This window comes from Canis aureus, chromosome 23 (assembly GCF_053574225.1).
Source record: "Canis aureus isolate CA01 chromosome 23, VMU_Caureus_v.1.0, whole genome shotgun sequence".
Lineage (NCBI taxonomy): Eukaryota > Metazoa > Chordata > Mammalia > Carnivora > Canidae > Canis > Canis aureus.
Window position 1 is genome coordinate 27,140,124 of NC_135633.1, and position 21,878 is coordinate 27,162,001.

General features: G+C 39.5%; 1 protein-coding gene across 6 annotated transcripts in view; it reads left to right on the top strand.

Moving 5' to 3' along the window:
- The window catches only part of MRPL48 (mitochondrial ribosomal protein L48), a 100,692-nt gene that overhangs the window by 31,462 nt on the left and 47,352 nt on the right, over positions 1-21,878 (top strand). For 3 of the 6 annotated variants that reach the window (XM_077866996.1, XM_077866998.1, XM_077867001.1), the window contains 3 exons: positions 3,579-3,662; positions 16,571-16,623; positions 20,183-20,220. In XM_077866996.1, coding sequence (XP_077723122.1) covers positions 3,633-3,662; positions 16,571-16,623; positions 20,183-20,220 — 121 coding nt within the window. In that variant the 5' untranslated portion in view covers positions 3,579-3,632. Of the gene's footprint in view, positions 1-3,578; positions 3,663-4,823; positions 5,008-16,570; positions 16,624-20,182; positions 20,221-21,878 lie in introns of those variants that run through there. The other 3 variants (XM_077866999.1, XM_077867002.1, XM_077867000.1) reach the window with 3 other exon arrangements.

Genomic DNA, 21,878 nt, shown 5'->3' on the forward strand with positions numbered 1-21,878 from the left:
GAAATGAGTGAGTGATTCTCAACTTCACACAGTTATTGGGAGGATTGAATGAAACTATATATCTGAAAAGACCTGACCTAGCACAAACTAGGAACTTGATAGATTTTTTTTTTCTATTTAAAAATCACTTCTGGGGTGCCTAGGTGGTGCAGTCCCTTAAATGTCTGCCTTCAGGGGAGGTCATGATCATGGGGTCATGGGATCAAGCCCTGCCTTGGGCTCCCTGCTCAGCAGGGGGTCTTCTTCTCCCCCTCTCTCTGCTCCTGAGCCCCCTGCATGGTGTGCTCTCTCTCTTTTTTTCAACTAACTAACTAACTAACTAAATAAATAAATAAATAAAATCTTTTAGAAAAAATAAAAATTCACTTCTAAAATCTCAACAGCTTTTAGATATCCATACAAGCTAAAACCAGTCACTATGGTGGAGGAGGTATGACTTGTCCTCTATTTGTCCAGGCAGAATTAATTGCCACCTCTGTGTTGTCCCAGTACTTTGCACACAATTCTGCTACTTCATCTATTACACTATGTATTAATTATTTGTTACTATCTCTTTCACATATTTGGTTGTGAGTTCCTCAAGGATTAAGATCCTGTCTGATTAATTTATTTCAGGCTAGCACAGGACATGGAGATCTGTCTTCTAACCTTGATATAAAAGCCAATTGACAGGCCCCTGACTGGCTCAGTTAGTAGAGCACACAACTCTTGATCTCAGGGTTGTGAGTTTTAGCCCCACGTTGGGTGTAGAGATACTCAAAGAAATACATAAACTTAAAAAGTAAAAGCTGATTGACTCTAAATGAGCCTTTCTGACATATGATTGCCTCATGATAATTGATAATAACCACCTTCTATTGAGTGACCACTATGCACAATGCATTATACTCAGAACATCACTTAACTGTGAATTTGTCTCTTTAGGTGATCTGTTAGCAACTCTGCCCCAGAAGGGTTAAGGGCTACTTTTCGGGGACATAGACTACCTACATAGTCCTTTGCACCTCCTTGGAAATTCAACAGAGAAAAAATTGATAAAACAATAGGATTAGGGACTTTGTAAAAAAGATTGTTTATTTATTTATTTATTTATTTATTTACTTACTTATTTACTTATTTACTTATTAGAGAGAGAGAGAGAGACAGAGAGACAGCAAGCATAGCAGGGAGAGGGACAGAGGGAGAGGAAGAATCTCCAGCAGACTCCCCACTGTGGGGAGCCTGGTGTGGGGCGATCCCATGATCCGAAGACCATGACATGAGTCAAGTGTCCGACGCTCAACTGACTGAGCTACCCAGGCACCCCAATAGGATAACATCTTGACAGGGTTTCTGACAACAAAATAAACCCCCTATCACTGAAGCCCCATTCATATTTATTGGGCTTTACACCACTTACTTGCTAAGAATAACAATAATAACATCAATACAGTAGCAGCAATAATAATAGCAATAATATCAGGATTTCTGGGTGGCTCAGCAGTTGAGCGTCTGCCTTTGGCTCAGGGCTTGATCTTGCGGTCCTGGGAAGGAGTCCCACATCAGGCTTGCTGCATGAGCCTGCTTCTCCCTCTGCCTATGTCTCTGCCTCTCTCTCTCTCTGTCTTTCATGAATAAATAAATAAATAAATAAATATTTTAAAATAGCAATAATAAAAATAACTGCATATTTGTTATTTCACTTTATGTTGAATTTATGTGACCATGTACTCCCTTTATACACAGAGTTATGTGTAATTAGAATTCAACATTGCTTTATAATTGTCTGTTTATGACTTGGCTTTCCTACTGATTTCTATCAGCCACTTAAAAAATTATATATTTTTATGGTGTACAATATGATTTGATACACATATACACAGTGAAATGATTACTCATGTTTAAGCTAGTTAACATATAATTTCCTCATATAGTTATCTTTTTTTTAGTTATCTTTTTTGTGATCAGAGAACTAAATTTACTCTCTTAGCATATTTTCAGTATTCAATACAACATTATTAACTGTAGTCATCATGCTGTACATTAGATCTCTAAGCTTAATTTATCCTGCATGAAGGGAACTTTGTACCCTTTGACCAATATTTCCCCATTCTGCCCCCAACTCCTGCTCAAACCCCTAGTAATCACCAATCTATGCTCTGCTTCTATGAGTCCAACTATTTTATTTCATTAAAAACCTTTTGTTAAAGGAAACTCTACACCCAATGTGGGGTTCGAACTCATGACCCTGAGATCAAGAGTCATGTGTATGAGTCCAGCTACTTTAAATTCCATGTATAAGTGGGGAGCCTGCATGGCTCAGTTGGTTAAACATCTGATTTTGGCTCAGGTCATGATCTCGTTGTTGTGAGATTGAGGCCCATGTGGAGGCTGCTTAAGATTCTCTCTTTCCGGGATCCCTGGGTGGCGCAGCGGTTTGGCGCCTGCCTTTGGCCCAGGGCGCGATCCTGGAGACCTGGGATCGAGTCCCACGTCGGGCTCCCGGTGCATGGAGCCTGCTTCTCCCTCTGCCTGTGTCTCTGCGCCTCTCTCTCTCTCTCTCTATGACTATCATAAATAAATAAAAATTAAAAAAAAAAAAAGATTCTCTCTTTCCCTCTCCCTTCGCCCCACCCCACTCATGCCCATGCACTCTCTCTCCTAAAATGTGTGTATATATATATATATATATACACACACAGAGAGAGATTTTGTATATGTATATGTATGTATATATATATATATATATAAATTCCACATATAAGTGAGATTATGGAGTATCTATTTTTCTGTGCCTGTCATTTCATTTAGCATGTCCTCCAGTTTCTTTTTTTTTAAGATTTTATTTATTCATGAGAGATGGAGAGGGAGAGAGGCAGAGACATAGACAGAGGGAGAACCAGGCTCCCTGTGGAGAGCCCAATGCGGGACTCCATCCCAGGACCCCAGGATCACACCCTGAGCCAAATGCAGATACTCAACCATTGAGCCACCCAGGTGCCCCTGTCCTCCAGTGTCATCTATGTTGTCACAAATGATTGGATTTCCTTGTTTTTAAAGGCTGGTGTAATATTCCATTATATACTTACTACTTATACTGTTTTCCATTGTGGTGATACCAGTTTATACGCCCAGTAACAGTGTGTGGGGGTTTCCTTTTTTCCACATCATTGCCAAAACTTAGCTTTTTTTTTTTTTTTTTTTATAATAACCATTCTAATCGATGTGAGGTGATATCTCATTGTGGTTTTATTTTGCACTTCCCTGATGACTAGTGATATTAAGCATCTTTTTATACACTGTTGGCCATTTTTATTTATTCTTTTGGGAAATGTCTGTGCAGGTCCTTTGTCCATTTTAAAAATTATTGACTTATGGGACACGTGGGTGGCTCAGCGGTTGAGCCTCTGCCTTCGGCTCAGGGTGTGATCCTGGAGTCCCGTGATCAACTACCACATTGGGACTCCTGCATGGAGCCTGCTTCTCCCTCTGCCTGTGTCTCTGCCTCTGTGTGTGTGTGTCTCTCATGAATAAATAAAATCTTAATTTTTATTTTAATTATTGACTTAAATTGACATACCATGTTATATTAATTTCAGGTGTACAACATATTGATTTGACACTTCTATACATTACTCAGTGCTCATTATGATATGCGTAACCACCATCAGTCACCACACAAGGTTAGTACAGTATTACTATGTTCCCTATGCTGTACTTTTCATTTCTGTAACTTATTTTATAACTTAAATTTGTACCTCTTAATCCCCTTCATCTATTTTGCCCAATCCCACTCATGTTCCCTCTGGACCACCAATTTGTTCTCTGCATTTAAGAGTCTGTTTTGGTTTTAGATTCTACATATCAGTGAAATCATATGGTATTTGTCTTTCTCTTTTTGACTTATTTCACTTAGCATAATATTCTAGAGGTCCATTCACATTGTGGCAAATGCCTTTGCCCATTTTAAAATCGAATTGTTTTCTTGCTATTCAGTTGAATTCCTTATATTCTTTGGGTATTAACCCCTTAACAGATGTATGGTTTGCGACTGTTTTCTCCCATTCTGTAAGTTGTCTCTTCACTATGTTGATTGTTCCCTTTGCTGCACAGAAGCTTTTTACTTTGATTAAATTCTCTATGAGTCACTTAAGGGCAGGGATCATGTAATATTCATCTCTGTATTCCCAAGATTCAGTCAAAGGATTGGCACAAAGTCATGCTGAGCAAATGGTTTATGTGTGTAAAGAAAGTAAATGATTGTGCTGTGACTTTATTATCTCATATGAGAAGGGATGTATCAGAGGGAAAACACTTTGCATAAAGGATACTGAATTTGAAACTCAACTCTGCTCCAGTTGGTTGGCCCCAGACAAGTCTCTTAACCTCTTGGAATATCTTTATATATAAAATCAAGTGATAATATTTCACTAAGAGGCTTCTGAGGCATAAATTGATGCTCTGAGCATAATGCATTGCACATAATGGTCACTCAAACGAAAGTAGTTATTATCAATTATCATGAGGCAACTGAATGTCAGAAAAGCTCACTTAGGGCCAAGCAGCTTATAAATCAAGGTTAGAAGTCAGATCTCCATGTCCTGTGCTAGCCACTGGAATGAATTAATTGAACAGGATCCCAGTCCTTGAGGAACTTACAATCAAATATGCGAAAGAGACAGTAACAGATAATACACAGTATGGTGGATGACATAGCAGAAACGTGTGCAAAGCATTGGGCCAACACAGAGGTGGCAATTAATTCTGCCTGGAAGAGCTGCAGTGAAGGTGACACTTCAGCTGTAGTGAGGGCGGAGTCTTGGAGAGTTTTCTAGATACTGAGTCTCAGAAGCTACCGGAACCAAGGTGCTGCGGGCACTGAGTCTCGGTCGGATATCGTTAATGGACACGGTCGAGGCGTTCCGTTAGTGTTTTCAGACGCCAGGGGGATCGCTGCAGCTTGGGCAGGTCTTCAACTTAAACAGTTCCCGGCCGCAGCAACAAAGGATGAACGGAGCTCTGGGAAAGGTAACGTATTTCCACGCACGCAGGGCGCGGCAGAGGTGGTGGGGAGAGCAGAGCTGGGAGGTGGCGGCGAGGATATCCCCGCCTCTGCAGACATCCGGGTCTGAGACACCGGCGAGAACAGGGTTTTCCCGGCAGCACACGCGGCGCCTTGTAGTCACGGGGCTGTGCTCCCTCCACTCCTTCCCCCGCGCGACCGGTGGCGCCGACCCGTGGGCCACGCCCCCTCCGCCAGCCACACTCGCCGCCCATTGGCCGGGAAGGAGAAGAGCCCCACGGTGGGAATCTTGGAACCAGGATAAGTTCCCATCATCTGTATGACCTTGAGCAGGTCACTTTAGTTTTGCACTACCAGAGTGGCTTCTAAGTTTACCCCTTTATTGGTAACCTGATGGGGCTGTGAGGCTACTTGGCGATAAGAAAGGGGTAATAAACTAAATTTTTACTTACAAAACCAAATATTTAAATAACTGCAGTAAAAACCGTCTGAATCATGATAAATGAATGCATTCCCTGGTCTTCCCTTGCCCTCTTAACAGATTTCGGTTGTGTTCTTTTAGTTGTATAATGCTGCTGAGGATAATGACTTACTTTTAGCAATTTATGTTAAATTTTATTTTAGGCATTAATTGTAGAAATCTTATGTCCCTGATGTATATAGATCAGTATGATCTTTGCTGCTCATGGATCTACCAGTAGTTAATCTTGGGGTAGTCTCTGAATGTCATCAGGCTTGCTTCCTTAATGGCTCAAACCTTACTTCTTTATAAAATAACTCATTAATATTCACTTTAGCCTAATTGTGAGAATTTGGCCACATCTGGTGAGAGGATAATAGGGGAAAAATCAGACAGTTTCAAAATTCCACTGTTACATATGGTCAGATTGGTGACTCCATGCTCCTGCTCCATTTGCTTTGATTCTGAGGGCTGCTGAAAGGAAGGGATAAGTTTTCAAGGCATACTGTTTCCTAACGTTCTATACTACAGGAGAGCCCATGTAAATCTGTCACTAGGGCATCACCTAAAGAAAAAAGGCCAGATAGACCTCTCTAAGTCTGATGTCACTGTTATCTTCCAGATGCCCTTTTTACTGATTTTATTCTTCCACTCTGCCCTACTGCTTTGGCTAGAGAGTCTCACTTGCAGTGCCCACACTCTCCTCACCACCTATCCAAATGCTGCATTCTTCAACACCCAGCTCAGGTCTCATATTTTCCATAAAACTTTTCTGACTACTCTGGCCAAAATGACTTTATTTTCTGAACTAGCTGCTTTATCTCTTGGCATCTAATCGTATGTAGTCTTGTGACCATCTTTGTCTCAGCCTGTCTGGCAGTGTTATTACTTTACCTTTACAAGGAAAACCCAGGGAATTTACATCAGACCTGGGTTCTATATCTTGCTGTGTATATGACCTTAGGTGTGTTGTTTGACCTCTCTGAGCTTCAGTTTCATGTCTGTAAAATGCAAATAATGATGCCCACCATACGGAATCATTGTAAAGATTATAGAAGATAATGTAAATAAGAGTACTTGGAAGGTACGAAGGACTATATATGCAGGAATACTGATATTATTCTAAAGTTTATATATTGCTTTCATTGTCATAATTTCATTTGATTTTCACAGGCACAACAAACGAGGAAATGGAAGCTACTGGCACAGGGTCTGGTACATAATAGGTTCTCAGATGTCCCACTGAATGCCTGAATTGTTAAATGCTTTTTTATAATAGGTCTACAGCCATTTAAGTGGTAGAGCTGAGACTGGAGCCTAGTGTTTCTACCTCTCCCAAGACCCCACTGCTTTTCCTTTTTTGAGTATTTCACATCTCCGTAGTTTGATAATCTTGGTTTTCTTCATCTGTGAAATGAATGAAAACCTTCCAAGTTGCCAATCCTTCCCTTCCCTATCCAGCCCGTTACACTAATCTCACATTACAATGTAATAAATAATTTGCTCATTTACTGTCTTCACTAGAAAGATTTGAGGGTAGGCAACAATATTTTCCTTATGTGTATATGTACCCAGACTACAGTGTACTTGGCCTAAAGTAGTACATGTTAAATACTGAGTGAATAAGTGACTGAACAAAAGTTAACATTACATGTAAGTACATGGTGGAGCTGGGACTAGAACTTCAAATTCTTAGCTCACTACTCTTTGGAAACCCAAGAAGTTTTTAGCTTCTAGCCCTCTCACATTTTATTTTATTTTTTTAAAGATTTATTTATTTTTTTGAAAGAAAGGGAGAGAGAGAGCAGGCATATGAGCAAGGGGAGGAACAGAAACAAGGAGATGGAGAGAATCTCCAGTAGACTCCCGCTGACCCTGGCGCCTGATGTGGGGCTCAATCCCAGGACCCTGAGATCATGACCTGAGCTGAAACCAAAAATGGAATGCTCAGCCAACTGAGCCATCCAGGCATCCCCCACCCACATTTTAGATGAGTGAAAAGCCCAACTTTACTGGAATAAAACTGGGTGGAATCTCATACCTCTCTGGTTCAATAGAAATAGTAAGTAGGAGTAGTTTTAAGACCATAATGGCTGAGGGGATGGGGTAACTGGTTGATGGACATTAAGGAGGGCACATGATGTAATGAGCATTGGGTATTATATAAGACTGATAAATCACTGACCTCTACTTATGAAACTAATATAGTAAATGCTAATTAATTGAATTTAAATAATTTTTTTAAAAGACCATAATGCTGATATTCATCAAACCCCAGAAAACATACTGATCAATCAAGATGGCAGGATAATGTCTGTGGAAGTCAGAATCCACCAGGGAATGAGTAATGACTCACTTGCTGAGTTACTTTACACAGAAAATGGATGGTCCTTGAGTATCCAGTTTAGGTCTGGATATCACTTACCCTGAGATTACTGTTCTTTCCTCAGGGATTACCATACCTCTGAACCACAAGGATATGGTTAGGTCAGGGGTGGTGATCACAAAAGGTATGCCAGGAGGAGTAACCTTGGGGACTGATCTCATAGTAAAAACACATTGAAGGCCAACATGGAGCAGAGTTCCTATGAATAAATAACTGAGAACTGAAGCAAACAAACCCAACAGACATGAATTAGGAGGACATAAAATGTGAAATAGGAGGGCATAAATTTCAGCGTGCCTAGAAGGGCAGGGAATCTAAAAGCCCAGGAAAATGATCAAGAAGTTGGCTACTTCCTGGTCACTATTAGACTATAAGCTGTAGGACAGGGATATTTTACTAGTTTGTTCATGGCTTTATCTTCAGCAACTGTCATGCAGTAGAGTACATATTGTTTAATAAATGAGGAACTGAACAATCACTACCGTTATCACTGCTACCAAGTTGATCATTAACAATATGTTTTGCACTTGCTAAGTCCTTTTCATATATTATCTAATGTAATCATGTCAACAACTATATGAGGTAAACATTTTTATAACTTCTTAAATTTTTTTTAAGATTTTATTTTTTTATTCATGAGAGAGAGAGAGAGAGAGAGGCAGAGACACAGGCAGATGGGGATCCCTGGGTGGCGCAGCGGTTTGGCGCCTGCCTTTGGCCCAGGGCGCGATCCCGGAGACCCGGGATCGAATCCCACATCGGGCTCCCGGTGCATGGAGCCTGCTTCTCCCTCTGCCTGTGTCTCTGCCTCTCTCTCTCTCTCTGTGACTATCATAAATAAATAAAAATTAAAAAAAAAAAAAAAAAGAGACACAGGCAGAGGGAGAAGCAGGCTCCATGCAGGGACCCTGGTGTGGGACTCGATCCTGGGTCTCCAAGATCATACCCTGGGCCGAAGGCAGGTGCTAAACCATTGAGCCACCAGGGATCCCCTATAACTTCTTTAAAGATAAGGAGGGGCACCTGAGTGGCTCGGTTGCTTGAATGTCCGTCCAACTCTTGGTTTTCAATCTTTTCCTGATCTCAGGGTCATGGGTGTCTCCTTGGGATTCTCACCACTCAGTGGGAGAGTATGCTTGGAATTCTCTCCTCTCTGCCACCCAGAGTAAATAAATAAATCTTAAAAAAAAATAAGTGAAGTTTAGAGGAATTTATTAATCCAATCAGCACACCACCCACAGTGTGCCAGAAAGTATGGTAGATGTTGGGATGTAGCAGTTTCCTGTCTTCATGGAACTTGTGTTCTTAGCAAAAGAGACAGGCTAAACATATAACTACTATAACTACATATAACTAATTGTGATAAATGCCCCAAAATAAATATTCTGGGTGCTATGTAAGTGTATAACAGCAGGATCCAAGTAAATCTGAGCAGTAAGGAAAGTTTTCTTGAGGATTTTACATGACTAAGACTTAAAGAATGATAGAATTTGGGACACCTGGGTGGCTCAGCTGTTGAGCGTCTGCCTTCGGCTCAGGGCATGATCCCGGGATCTGGGATCGAGTCCTACATTGGGCTCCTTGTGGGGAGCCTGCTTATGTCTCTGCCTCTCTCTGTGCCTCTCATAAATAAATAAAATCCTTAAAAAAAAAAAAAAAGAACGATAGAATTTAAACAGAGAGAATATGCACAAAGGCCCTGAAATGAGAATATATTTGAAGTTCCGGAGAGCCCAGATGAAATTGGGAGGGAGGGAAGCAGTGGGGCTTGGATCAAGGGAGGGTATGCAGAGAAATATGGGGATGAGGCTTGGGGAGATGGTAGAGGATTAGACTTAACATTTTAGGTAACCACAGTTATTTTGAAACAATTTAGCCCTGGAGGAAGGTAGGATACAGGGCTTAGCAAAGCTCAGCTGCAGCCTAGAAATACAATCTAACAGTTATGCTAGAAGGCCAGATATTTCTTTTCTTTTCTTTTCTTTTCTTTTCTTTTCTTTTCTTTTCTTTTCTTTTCTTTTCTTTTCTTTTCTTTTCTTTTCTTTTCTTTTCTTTTCTTTTCTTTTCTTTTCTTTTCTTTTCTTTTCTTTTTTTCTTTCCTTTTCTCTTTTCTCTTTTCTCTTTTCTTCTTCCTTCCTTCCTTCTTTCCTTTCTTCCTTCCTTCCTTCCTTCCTTCCTTTCTTTCATGATCATACTATTACATTTAGCAATCAAAAGCATGGGTGTGGAAAAACAAAACAAAACAAAACAAAACAAAACAATGACATTAAAACCCTTTGTTGGAATGCTTTACACTTTCCACAGAACAGAAACTGAAATAACCTATTACACAATTAGTCACAAATACAGTCCTCAAGTTTTTTGCCCATACACATGAGTATGGTCTAAAACTTGTCTTTGTAGCAGGTAGGCCCTGCCACCACTGTGCTTGGCTGAATTCACAAATCCATTGTAACCTGTGGCTTCCCTGTCACTTCCCTGGCTCTCCTCTCCTACTAGGCTTTGTTTCCTGGCAGTAATTAAAACCTTCTGTTACTGCCACAGCTGCTGCTGCTGCTGGAATCGCCATAGTCACCTTGGTTTCATGATTTGTCAAAGTATTGGCCTCCACCACCATAGGGACCAGAGCTTCTGCCTCCAAAATGTCCTCCTTTTAGGATCCAACATTTGAAGATTGATTGTTGTAATTGCCAAAGTTATAGCTTGCGCTACCTCCAAAGTGGCTTCTATCATTAGCAAATCCATTACAGCCATCTCCACTGCCCCGTATCCACCACTACCTCGACTGCCACCAAAGCCACCTACCCCACTGAAGTTACCTTGCAACCAAAGTTGTCATTCCCACCAAAACCACCTCCACAGTTTCCAGAACCACTTTAGTCTCTCTGGCTGGATGAAGCACTAGCCATCTCTTGCTTATATAGGGCTTTCCTTACTTCACAGTTGTGGCCATTCACAGTATGGTATTTTTTAATGACAGTCTTGTCTACAGAGTCATGGTCATCAAATGTTACAAAAACAAAGCTTCTCTTTCTGCCCCTGCCTCAGTCAGTCATGATCTCAATCACTTCAATTTTCCCATACTATTCAAAGTAATCTCTCAGATGATGTTCTTCAATGTCTTCTTTAATGCCACCAACAAAAATCTTTTTCACAGTTAAGTGGGCACCAGATCTTTGAGAATCTTTTCTTGAGACAGCTCTCTTTTGTTCTCTTCCATCCACCTTGTGTGGCCTTGCATTCATGGCTGCATCTACCTTTTCCACAGTGGCATTCAACTCTTCCGTCCACCTTGTGTGGCCTTGCATTCATGGCTGCATCTGCCTCTTCCACAGTGGCATACGTGACAAACTTAAAGCCTTTGGAGTGCTTGGTGTTTGGACCCTCATATTCACACAGTCCGTAAGGGTTCCTCGTTGCTCAAAATGACTTCTCAGACTTTTCTCAGACTTTCATCCATTGTTTCAAAGCTCAAGCCTCCAGTGAAGAACTTCCACAGCTGCGCAGGCTCTTTGGGAGACTGACTTAGATAGGACGGTGGTGGGAGAGGAAACTTTAACAATGCTTACTTGGTGGTGTCCACAGGCAGAAAGCTCTTTTTAAAAAAATTGAGATATAATTCACATACTATAATATCCACCTTTTTAAGATGGAATATTCAGTGGTTTTTAGTACATTTACAAAGTTGGGCAGCTATCATCACTATCTAATTCCAGAACATTTCCTTTACTCGAAAAAAAACCCATAAGCAGTCATTCCTCATTCATCCCTCTGCTCATCCCCACATAATCCCTAATCTGCTTTGTGGGTATAGATTTGTCTGTTCTTGTCATTTCATGTAAATTAAATCATATGTACACAAGGCCAAGTATTTCTTTAGTGACTTGCCAAAGATCATACAACTATTAAAATGGAAGTTTTGATATTCAAACCCATGTTTGTGTGAATCTATATATAACCTGTGCTCTTAACTGCCATAAAGACTTAGTTCAAAGACAGACTTTGACACTCAACATATTAAACATATTAAGAAGAGATCTAGACCAAAGGGAAAACTATTAACAAAAGCAATTTTGAAAGAACTTGGGAAAAGGTCAGCTAGAAGACCACTCGCCAGCTGTGTGCTTTGGGCATATTGATTCACCTTTCCAAGCTTTAGTTTCCTCACAGTAAAATGAGTAGAAAAATCTACCTCACGGAACGGTTGTGAGGATTTAAGGAAATGATGTTTGGCATATAGCAGGTGCTCAACAAATGGTAGGATTATTGATACTATTATTGTTAGCATATGAATTTCATGAATTGGTATTACTATTTTGAGAGGTAGTGTGGTAGACTGGAAGACATGGGGTTTGGATTCAGTCAGCCGTGGGTTTGAATTCTTGGCACCTCTTATCAAACCTATAACTTTGGACAATTTTCCTAAGCCTCTCATTTTTCCTCTGTAAAATAGATGCAATTGTCTCAATTATGTCTCTATCGGAGTAGTGTAAAGATGAACTGAAATAGTATGTGTAAAGTGATTAGCACAAAGGATATACTCAGTAAGCGGTAGAAACTGCCATTTTAAATATTTGTTAATAAACAAAAGTATTCTGTTAATACCTGTAAAACAGCTTTTAGTTGCCTGCCTCATGGGCCCCTGACTCACTACTGTCTCCACTCACCTAAGGGTTCTGGTGTGTGAAGCTAGTCATACGGTCTAGATTGGCCTCATGACTTCAGTCTTTAGTAGCTGTGCAGTCCCTCTGTTCTTGGCTCCCGAGCTCACGGCACAAGTATTTTTGTAACCCACTGCAGCAGCTGTGTCCCTGTTCATTCATTCATTCACTAACGTCACCACCCTCTTTATTTGCTGCAGAGCTATAGCCGCTCTTCATTTGCTGACTGGGGGGAGTGGGTATTTGTGGATATAGTCCCAAAATAGATTACTTTTGTTCTGATAAATAATGCCGAGCATTGCAGGGGAGAGGAAGCACATTTCCCAGAGCTGAAATGGAGAGTTCACACCACAATTTGAATGTCTTCCAGAAAGTTGTCAACCCTTAAGCCTGGCTTTTAGATAATTAAATCCTTTGCTTTTGTAGAGACTGAGAAATCTGAGTGATTAACGTAAGGGAAAAAATCAGTGTCATCTAGATCTTTCTTCCCATTCAGTTCCTCTTCTGTATGAAGTGACCTACTTAAGAATATATTCTGGGGGTGCCTGGGTGGCGGAGTCGGTTAAGCATCTAACTCTTGGTTTCGGCTCAGACCCTCTTCCTCTGTCCTGCCTCACTCATGCTCTCTCTCTCTCTCTCTCTCAGATAAATAAATAAATTGTTTAAAAAAAAATTGAGGAGGGGGAAGGGAAAAGCTTGAGCAAATTTAGGAAAAGTCTCCCAGAGAATGAAGAGAAGATTGGAAATGATATGAATACATGGAAGGAAGGGCAAAATGCATAGATGATCCTAAAAACTGCAATTAAATTGGATACTAAAGGACTTTGTAATTATGCGTACAGTATGCTTAACCTAATATTGGCTGGCATAAAAGGCAGGGAAGACAACAGGGAGACCCAGGAGACAGGAGCTCCAGCCACTAGCCAGTACTTCTGCCAGTACTTCCCCTCTCTGGAGTTAGAATAGATGAGTCTAACGTTCCTCCAGTCCCAAGATCTATCAACCATGACGAACAGAATAGAGATGAGTGAACAGAATATATATTTATTTTATTTATTTCGGAGAGAGAGAGAGAGCGAGAGGGCACGAAGGTGTAGTGGGGAAGGACAAAGGGAGAAGGAGAGGGAGAATCTCAAGCGGACTCCATGCTGAGCACAGAGCCAGACGCAGGGCTTGATCTCACAACCCTGAGCTCATGACCTGAGCAAAACCAAGAGTTGGTTGCTTAACTGACTTGAGCCACTGAGGGGTACCCCCCGCCCCCCGCCGGTTTCTTAAGCACTAACAGATTTGAGAGAGGGTGTTGAATAGTGGGAAACTTAATGGACTTTAGAGTCAGAGAATCCGAAGATCCTATGCTAATTCTAATAGTGGCTGTTTGACTTTGGGTAACTTATTTAATCTCCATTTCTTCAACTGTAAAATGGGATAATAATACAGAATAATAATATTCTGTAAGGGAATTATGATTTAGATATATGGTAGGTACTCAACAAAATAGATGTGGATGCTTAATAAATGGTAGCCATGATTATCACTCATTCACTTTCTAATCATTTATTTATTTACAAAAACAAATCTTGATTGAATGTCTACAATGTACCTGAGAGGAATACAACATGACCCTTGCCCCTGAGGAGTTTTTGTTTAGCATAGTGATGTATGGGTGTTTGAAGAGTTCCAGTGAATCTCCCTAAGTAGTGTGCAAACTTTTGGATATTCATGCTTATATGTATTTTTCTGAGGAGAATGTTTATGACTGAGCACATTCTCAATGTACTCAGTGTTACAGACATAACACTCCAAAAGCTAAAAACTCCTGGCCATTTCCACCTGAATTTCCTGCCAGAGGTGCTTATTATTCATACCACCTATTTTGACTTAAATCCTATAATACCTGTGGTTCTTTTTAGCTGTTTAATACAGGTGTATGTCTGTATCTCCAATCATTTGAACTCCTCCAGGATAGGGATTGTGCTTACATTTTTTTGAACAGCTTTATTGAGATACTATTCATATATTTACCCATTTAAAATATATAATTCAATGACTTTTAATATATTCAAAGTATGAGGTACCTGGCTGGCTCAGTCAGTACAGTATGGGAGAGTATGTGACTCTTGATCCCAGGGTCACGTGTTTGAGCCCCACATTGGGCTTAGAGATTACAGGTGTGTGTGTGTGTGTGTGTGTGTGTGTGTATACTCAGAATGTACATCCATTACTACAATCAATTTCAGAACATTTTCATCACCCCAAAAAGAAACTCCATTATCTCTTAGTTGTCATCCCTACCACCCCAAACCCTCCAGCTCTAATCAACCACTAATCTATTTTCTTTGTCTATAGATTTGCCTGTTCTGGGTATTTCATATTAATGGAGTCATACAGTATTTTTCTCTTTCTAACTAGCTTCTTTCACTTAGCATAATATTTTCAAAGTTTGTCTATTTGTTACATTTTGTTTTTATATTCCCTTTAATACTCAGCACAGTAGTTGGCATATAATAGCCTTTTTAAAAATAATATTTATTTTAGAATTGTTTTAGAATTACATGGGGATCCCTGGGTGGCTCAGCGGTTTCACGCCTGCCTTTCGCCCAGGGCGCGATCCCAGAGTCCCGGGATCGAATCCCACATCGGGTTCCTGACATGGAGCCTGCTTCTCCCTCTGCCTGTGTCTCTGCCTCTCTCTCTCTCTCTGTGTCTATCATGAATAAATAAAAATAAATCTTAAAAAAAAAAAAAGAATTACAGATAAGTTGCAAAGATAGTACAGAGAATTCCCATATACCTCATATCCAGTTTTGCCTATTACTGTCTTACATTAGTATGGTATGCTTTTCATAATGAACTGAAATTAATAATTATTACTAATTAAAGTCCATACTTTATTCGTATTTCTTTCATTTTTTAAAATCTTTTTTTTTTTAAGATTTTATTTATTTATTCAGGAGAGAGAGAGAGAGGCAGAGACACAGGCAGAGGGAAAAGCAGGCTCCATGCAGGGAGCCTGACATGGGACTCGATCCTGGGTCCCCAGGATCAGGCCGTGGGCTGAAGGCGAAGCTAAACCGCTGAGCCATCTGGGCTGCCCTCATTTTATAAAATCTAATGTCATTTTTCTGTTCCAGGATTCCATCTGGAATATTATATTACATTTAGTCATCATGTCTCCTTAGGCTTCTCTTGTCTGTGACAGTTTCTCAGACTTTCTTTTGTGTAATAGGATTTTAACATATACATATTGAAAGGATTGTTTGATATTGATATGATATACATATTGATTAAATTGTTACCATTAGAGGATAGGAATTTCTCTTCATGTTATGGGGCCTTAGGACATTTAGAATTTATTACCTAATTGCTTTATAAAAAGACCTTTATGTTAAACACTCCTTTAGTAAAGCTATTCCACTGTTGTTTCTAGTGGGTGCCAGCAGGGCAGAGTGAGTTTGAAAGAAAGGGAGGGTGGAAACTTAGAGAGGAAAGCTGCCATTGCTACTGCCTCCTCTCATTATTATTGTTTTGTTGATATTGATGTCATTATCATTACTAAGACAGTGTGCTGTAACAGAGGCACACTTTTTTGTGGAGTAAAACAGTCCTCTTAGACACTTATTAGCCATAATTTCTTGGAATATAAACTCTGTGAGCCTCAGTAGTCTCATCTGTGAAATTGTCTTGCAGTCTTTTGAGAATTAGGGAATGGTTTAAGTCCTTTGCCATAGTGCCTGTGCTTGGCAGATGCATAACTGTTGATTGATATAAGAAAAAAAATAGATCAAATTAGAAAGGGAAAATAAAGGGGAAAAAAAGGCAGCATGGATGGGGGACTTCTGTTTTTTTTTAGCATTTTCTGTAGTGGGTAGAATAAGAATGTGGAAGACCTTGATTTGTCTTCATGTTCAGGATTCACTGAAGGACAGCTTCTTTGCTAGACAAGAGCATTTGGGGGCCCTTTTTGCATTGTTTACTTTGGGTTTCTAGCCTCTTTCTGAAACGGTGCTTGGAAGGCTATGAATAATTAAGATTGTTCTAACATGACTATTTTGCCATAGATGCTGTGTCTGAGGACCGATACCATTTTTAAGCAAGCCTTTTTTCTCTTAAGGTAAGGATATTAATAACAATGGTTAAATATAGTTAATATTTGCATTCTGCTGGGTATTTCATCCATCATTTTTCTTTCATCATCTCCACTTAAATGTCTACTGAGCATCTCGGGTATTAACTCCCCTGCCATTTTGCTTTTTCCCCATTCTCAGGAAATGATGACTCCATTCATCTAGTTGCCCAGGCCAAAGTCCGTGGAGTCATCCTTGACACTGTTATTTCTCTCAATTTACATCCAATTCTTTAACAATCCTCTCAGCTCTACTTTTGAAATATAGACAGAGTAAAATCATTTGTCACCTCCAGTTTCAGGTCTCATGCTTTCTGTTTTGCTAAACTACTAGAGACCAGCTCCTTCTAATCTTCTTTACTACCATCCTCCTGCCTCTTAACTTAGGCCCTTTCTTTTGCTTTTCCCTTTTATCCTTCACAATAAAATCAAAATGATTCTTTTTATTTTTTAAAATGTTTAAAAATGATTTTATTTATTCATTTGAGAGAGTGAGAGAGAGAGAGCAGGAGCAGAGGAGGGGCAGAAGGAAAGGGAGAAGCAGATTCCCTGCTAAGCAGGGAGTTCAAGGCCCACATTGGGGGTGGACCCTACTTAAAAAAATTTAGGGGTGCCTGGGTACTTGGTTGAACGTCAGACTCTTGATTGTGGCTCAGGTCATGGTCTCAGGGTCGTGTGATCGAGCCCCACCCACACTGGTTACATGCTCAGGGTTCCACGCTCAACGCGGAGCCTGTGCCTCTCCCTCTGCTCCTGCCCCTATGTGCTTGCACACACATGAACTCTCTCTAAAATAAATAAATAAATCTTAAACTTACTTTCTTTCTTTTCTTTTCTTTCTTTCTTTCTTTCTTTCTTTCTTTCTTTCTTTCTTTCTTTCTTTTCTTTCTTTCTTTCTTTCTTTCTTTCTTTCTTTCTTTTCTCTTCTTTCTTTCTTTCTTTCTTTCTTTCTTTCTTTCTTTCTTTCTTTTCTTTTTTTTTCTTTCAGATTTTATTTATTTATTCATGAGAGTCACACAGAGAGAGGCAGAGACAGGCAGAGGGAGAAGCAGGCTCCACGCAGGGAGCCCCACATGGGACTTGATCCTGGATCCCCAGGATCAGGCCCTGGGCTGAAGGTAGCGCTAAACCACTGAGCCCCCTGGGCTGCCCATTAAAATTTTTTCTAAAAAAAGATATCCATATGGCTTGATCTCCTCACTTCATTCAGGTTTGTGCCCAAATATCATCTCATTAGAGAGGTCTTCCCTGACTACCCTATGTAAAATAGTGTCCTCTCCCTCCATCAGTCTTTATTATTTCCTTACCTTGCTTTATTTTTCTTCATTGCAGGTATCACCACCTGACACATTTTATATATAGGTATATGTATGGTTACTTAAATTGTCTTCCCCACCCACCCCCTTGAATACAAGCATTATGTACCTAAGGATTTTGTTAGTCTAGTTTACTGCTGTATCCTTAGAGCCTAGAATGGTGTCTGGCACATATTAGGCATTTAATAAGTATTTGTTTAATGAATGAATAGATCCTCATAGTGACCTGGTGAAATGGGTCTTATTATCTTAATTTTATACATAAATAACTGAGGTCCAGAGAGGTAAACTAATTGCTCTAAGATGACATAGCTAATATGAGTTGGAGTTAGGATTCAAACCCAAGTTTTTTTTTTCCACTGCCTTGCATATACAGTTTGCTACCCCCTACTGTTTCTCTCTAGGTAGTAATGAATGGTATTTGGTAATTTATTTCTCTATTCAGCAGATATTCACTGAGTGTCTTACGTGTGGCAGCCATATGATATAAAACAATGAATTATATATCTCTCTGGATCGCATGGCACTTATGAGCCTGCATGATTTCTTTAATCCTTTACATTTATTGAAGCCTCTCTCCTATGATTTCTTTTCCATCTTAATCTATTTTCCCATCATTAATCAGACGACTATTCAGTAAGTACTACTATAGCACCATGCTTACTATAGAACTATTTTATACATTCTCTCTAATTTTTACAAAAACATTACAGGACAAATATAGATTTTGTCATTTTACAAAAAAGGAAACTGGCTCAGAGAGTTTAAGATAGATTTTCAGTCCCATGAGATTATACTATTATTATCTGCATTTTAAAGAGATGAGATAACTGAGTTACAGAGATATGAAAGATCATATGGAAGGTCACAGTTTGGAAATGGTACAGTCAACATTTAATCACAGATCTGCTTGTTTCCAACTTGTACTACAATTTAGTTTTGAAACTTTGCGGGATGCTGAGTTCAAATAAAATATCTGATAACCTGGTGAGCCAAACAGAGCCGTATGATTCTCTTCTATATTCTTTAACTTCTGTATTCAGTCTGGCTCTCATTGTTCTCATTGCTGTTCCTTCCTCTCTGTCCTCTTTGCAGGGCTACTGCAAGGACCACTTTACTGGTTCTCTTGCCTCAGTCTCACCTCATCCCATTCATCGCTCGCCTGCTGCCAGGGTTAATTTTTCTTTTCTTTTCTTTTTTTTCTTTTCTTTTCTTTTTTTTCTTTTCTTTTCTTTTCTTTTCTTTTCTTTTCTTTTCTTTTCTTTTCTTTTCTTTTCTTTCTTTCTTTTCTTTTCTTTTCTTTTTCTTTTCTTTCTTTTCTTTCTTTTCTTTTTCTTTTCTTTTCTTTCTTTCTTTCTTTCTTTCTTCTTCTTCTTCTTCTTCTTCTTCTTCTTCTTCTTCTTCTTCTTTTCTTTTTCTGAGTTTATTTATTTATTTGAAAAAGAGAGAGAATACAAGCTGGAGAGAGAGGGAGAGGGAGAAGCAGACTACCCACCAAGTGGGGAGCCTGACAGGGGACTTGATCCCAGGACCTGGAGATCATGACCTGAGCTAAAGGCAGACGCTTCACTGGCTGAGTCACCCAGGGACCCCAGGGTTAACTTTCTAAAACTTGATCATAGTGGCCCTGCACTTAAACTCTGTTAGGAGCTTCCCACTGCCTATATATAGTAAACATCAAACTCCTTAGCAGAGAGCGTGAGATTCTTCACAACGTGGCCTTTGATTCATCTCTTTCACCAATCTGCCTTTTCCCTGTTGCTTAAGTTCCACTCACACCCAGCTGTTTGTTCTTCCCAGAGCATACCAGTTTCACGCCTTTCCCTAGAATGCTTTTCCTTAAGGCTAAGTAATCAAGAACAGTTCTTCATTTTTAAAACACAGGTCGCATGGTTTTACCACCCTAGTTGGAATGACCACACTTTACTTGGTGTTCCATCAAATCTTGAACAAGTGTTTGTTCTGGATCAGCATGAAATTGTGGATCACATTTGTTTACATACCTCTCTCCCAGCTAGGCCGTATATAGAGACATTTTACTTATTTTTGCATCTTCACGATGTTTGGCACATAATAGGTACTTAATGATGTTTATGGAAAGAAGGGAAGGAAGGAATAAGGAAATATCTAGCATTGACTTATCCTTGATGAAAAGCATACAAGTTTTGGTTACTGTGTAGATTAAATGTGGGTATCTAATTTTATTCAACATACTCTTTCCCTCTTTTTAGGTTCAGGACTTCAGGAGAAAATCCCATCTGTTCTGCAGGTATGTGGTTACTTCCTTATCTAGTCTGCTTGCTTTAAGTGACCCTGTAACACTCTATAATAATTTTGTCTAGAAAGATTCCTAACATATCTTTGAGAAGAGTGGCTAGAAGTACATTCCACCCTTCACATGGAATAGGACAAGGGCAAGAATAGAAAGTGGTGGTTAAGAGCAAGAGCTCTTTAGTATGTTTGGATCCCAGCTCTACCACATACTTACACTGTGACCTTTGGCTACTTCTCCATGCCTTGCTTTCCTCACTTAAAACAATGAGGACAATTATAGTACAACCTACAGTGAATTTAAAGATTCAGTGAGGTAAAATATATAAAGTTAGTTATTATAGTTATGATTGCTACTATTTCAGACCTCTCTTTCATGTCCGTCATAGTCTAGGCAAGGGCTTTTCATATAATATTTTGTCCAAAAAGAATGTCCATTCATTCTGATTAACTCAATGAATTCAGTCTGTTTCAACCCCATTAGTTGTCCTTTCTGGTTTGTCTATTATGTGATAAATTTCCAAATAGTTGTTTGATTTTAATGACATCTGTCATTTGTCTATAAAGAGTATCAGGGGAAAAGGAATGGGAAAAAATAAGGGAACTAACATTTACTGAGTACCTGATATATGCCAGGCAATACAGAAGATTTTATATCTGTTAATTTTTTCAGCAGATGGCAGCAACTTGTAGAGCATCACCATTTCTACCAGCCCCAAAGCCCAGCATCTCAAAATATGGGCTTCTTTTAATTTATTCATTTTCTCAACAGATATTTATTGTACCACGATGTGTTTTAGGTGCTGGGTATACAGAATTGAGAGGATACAGTCCTTGCCATTTGGAAGCTTAATAGTCTTAAAAGAATTTTTTCCCCAAGAACACTGCAGTGAACACTCACCATTTAGATTGAACTGTTGACATTTCGCTTTCTCTATCGGGCATCATGATATCTCACATTTAAAAACCTCAGCATGCATTTCTAGAAATAAGGACTTTCTATACATTCTGTTAAAGAACCAGAACACCATTATCTCATTCATGAAAATTAATAGTAAAGCTCCCATATGATCCAATATTCTACCCGTTTCCATAATTATCCCCAAAATGTCTTTTTCCCCAAAAATGTCTTTTGTGGGTGTTGTTTATAAGCAGAGGCCAATGAAGTTTCTTTCACATTTTGTATTTCACTGTTGTGTCACCTTTGATCTAGATAATCTAATCAGTTCTACCACTTGTTTTTTCCTATAACAGTGACTTTTTGATTATGTCAGATCATTTATCTTATAGAATGTCCTCCCTTGTTGATTCGTCTGATGATTTCCTAGTGGTGTTGTAGAACATGGTCTTTTTCTTTCCTACAATTGAGAAGTTAAACCGAAAAGCTTGAGTACACTTAAGTTAAACTATTTACGCAAGAAAATTTTGTAACTGATGGCCTGAACTTCATATGGCATCCTATCAGGAGATTAAAACAAATAACTGAATATCTTATTATCAAAGTGAAAAACATTCATTTTAAAGAAAATGGGAAATAGGGACGCCTGGGTGGCTCAGTGGTTGAGCATCTGCCTTTGGTTCAGGGCATGATCCCAGGGTCCTGGGATTGAGTCTTGCATCAGGTTCCCCATAGAGAGCTCAGGCTCCTGCTTCTCC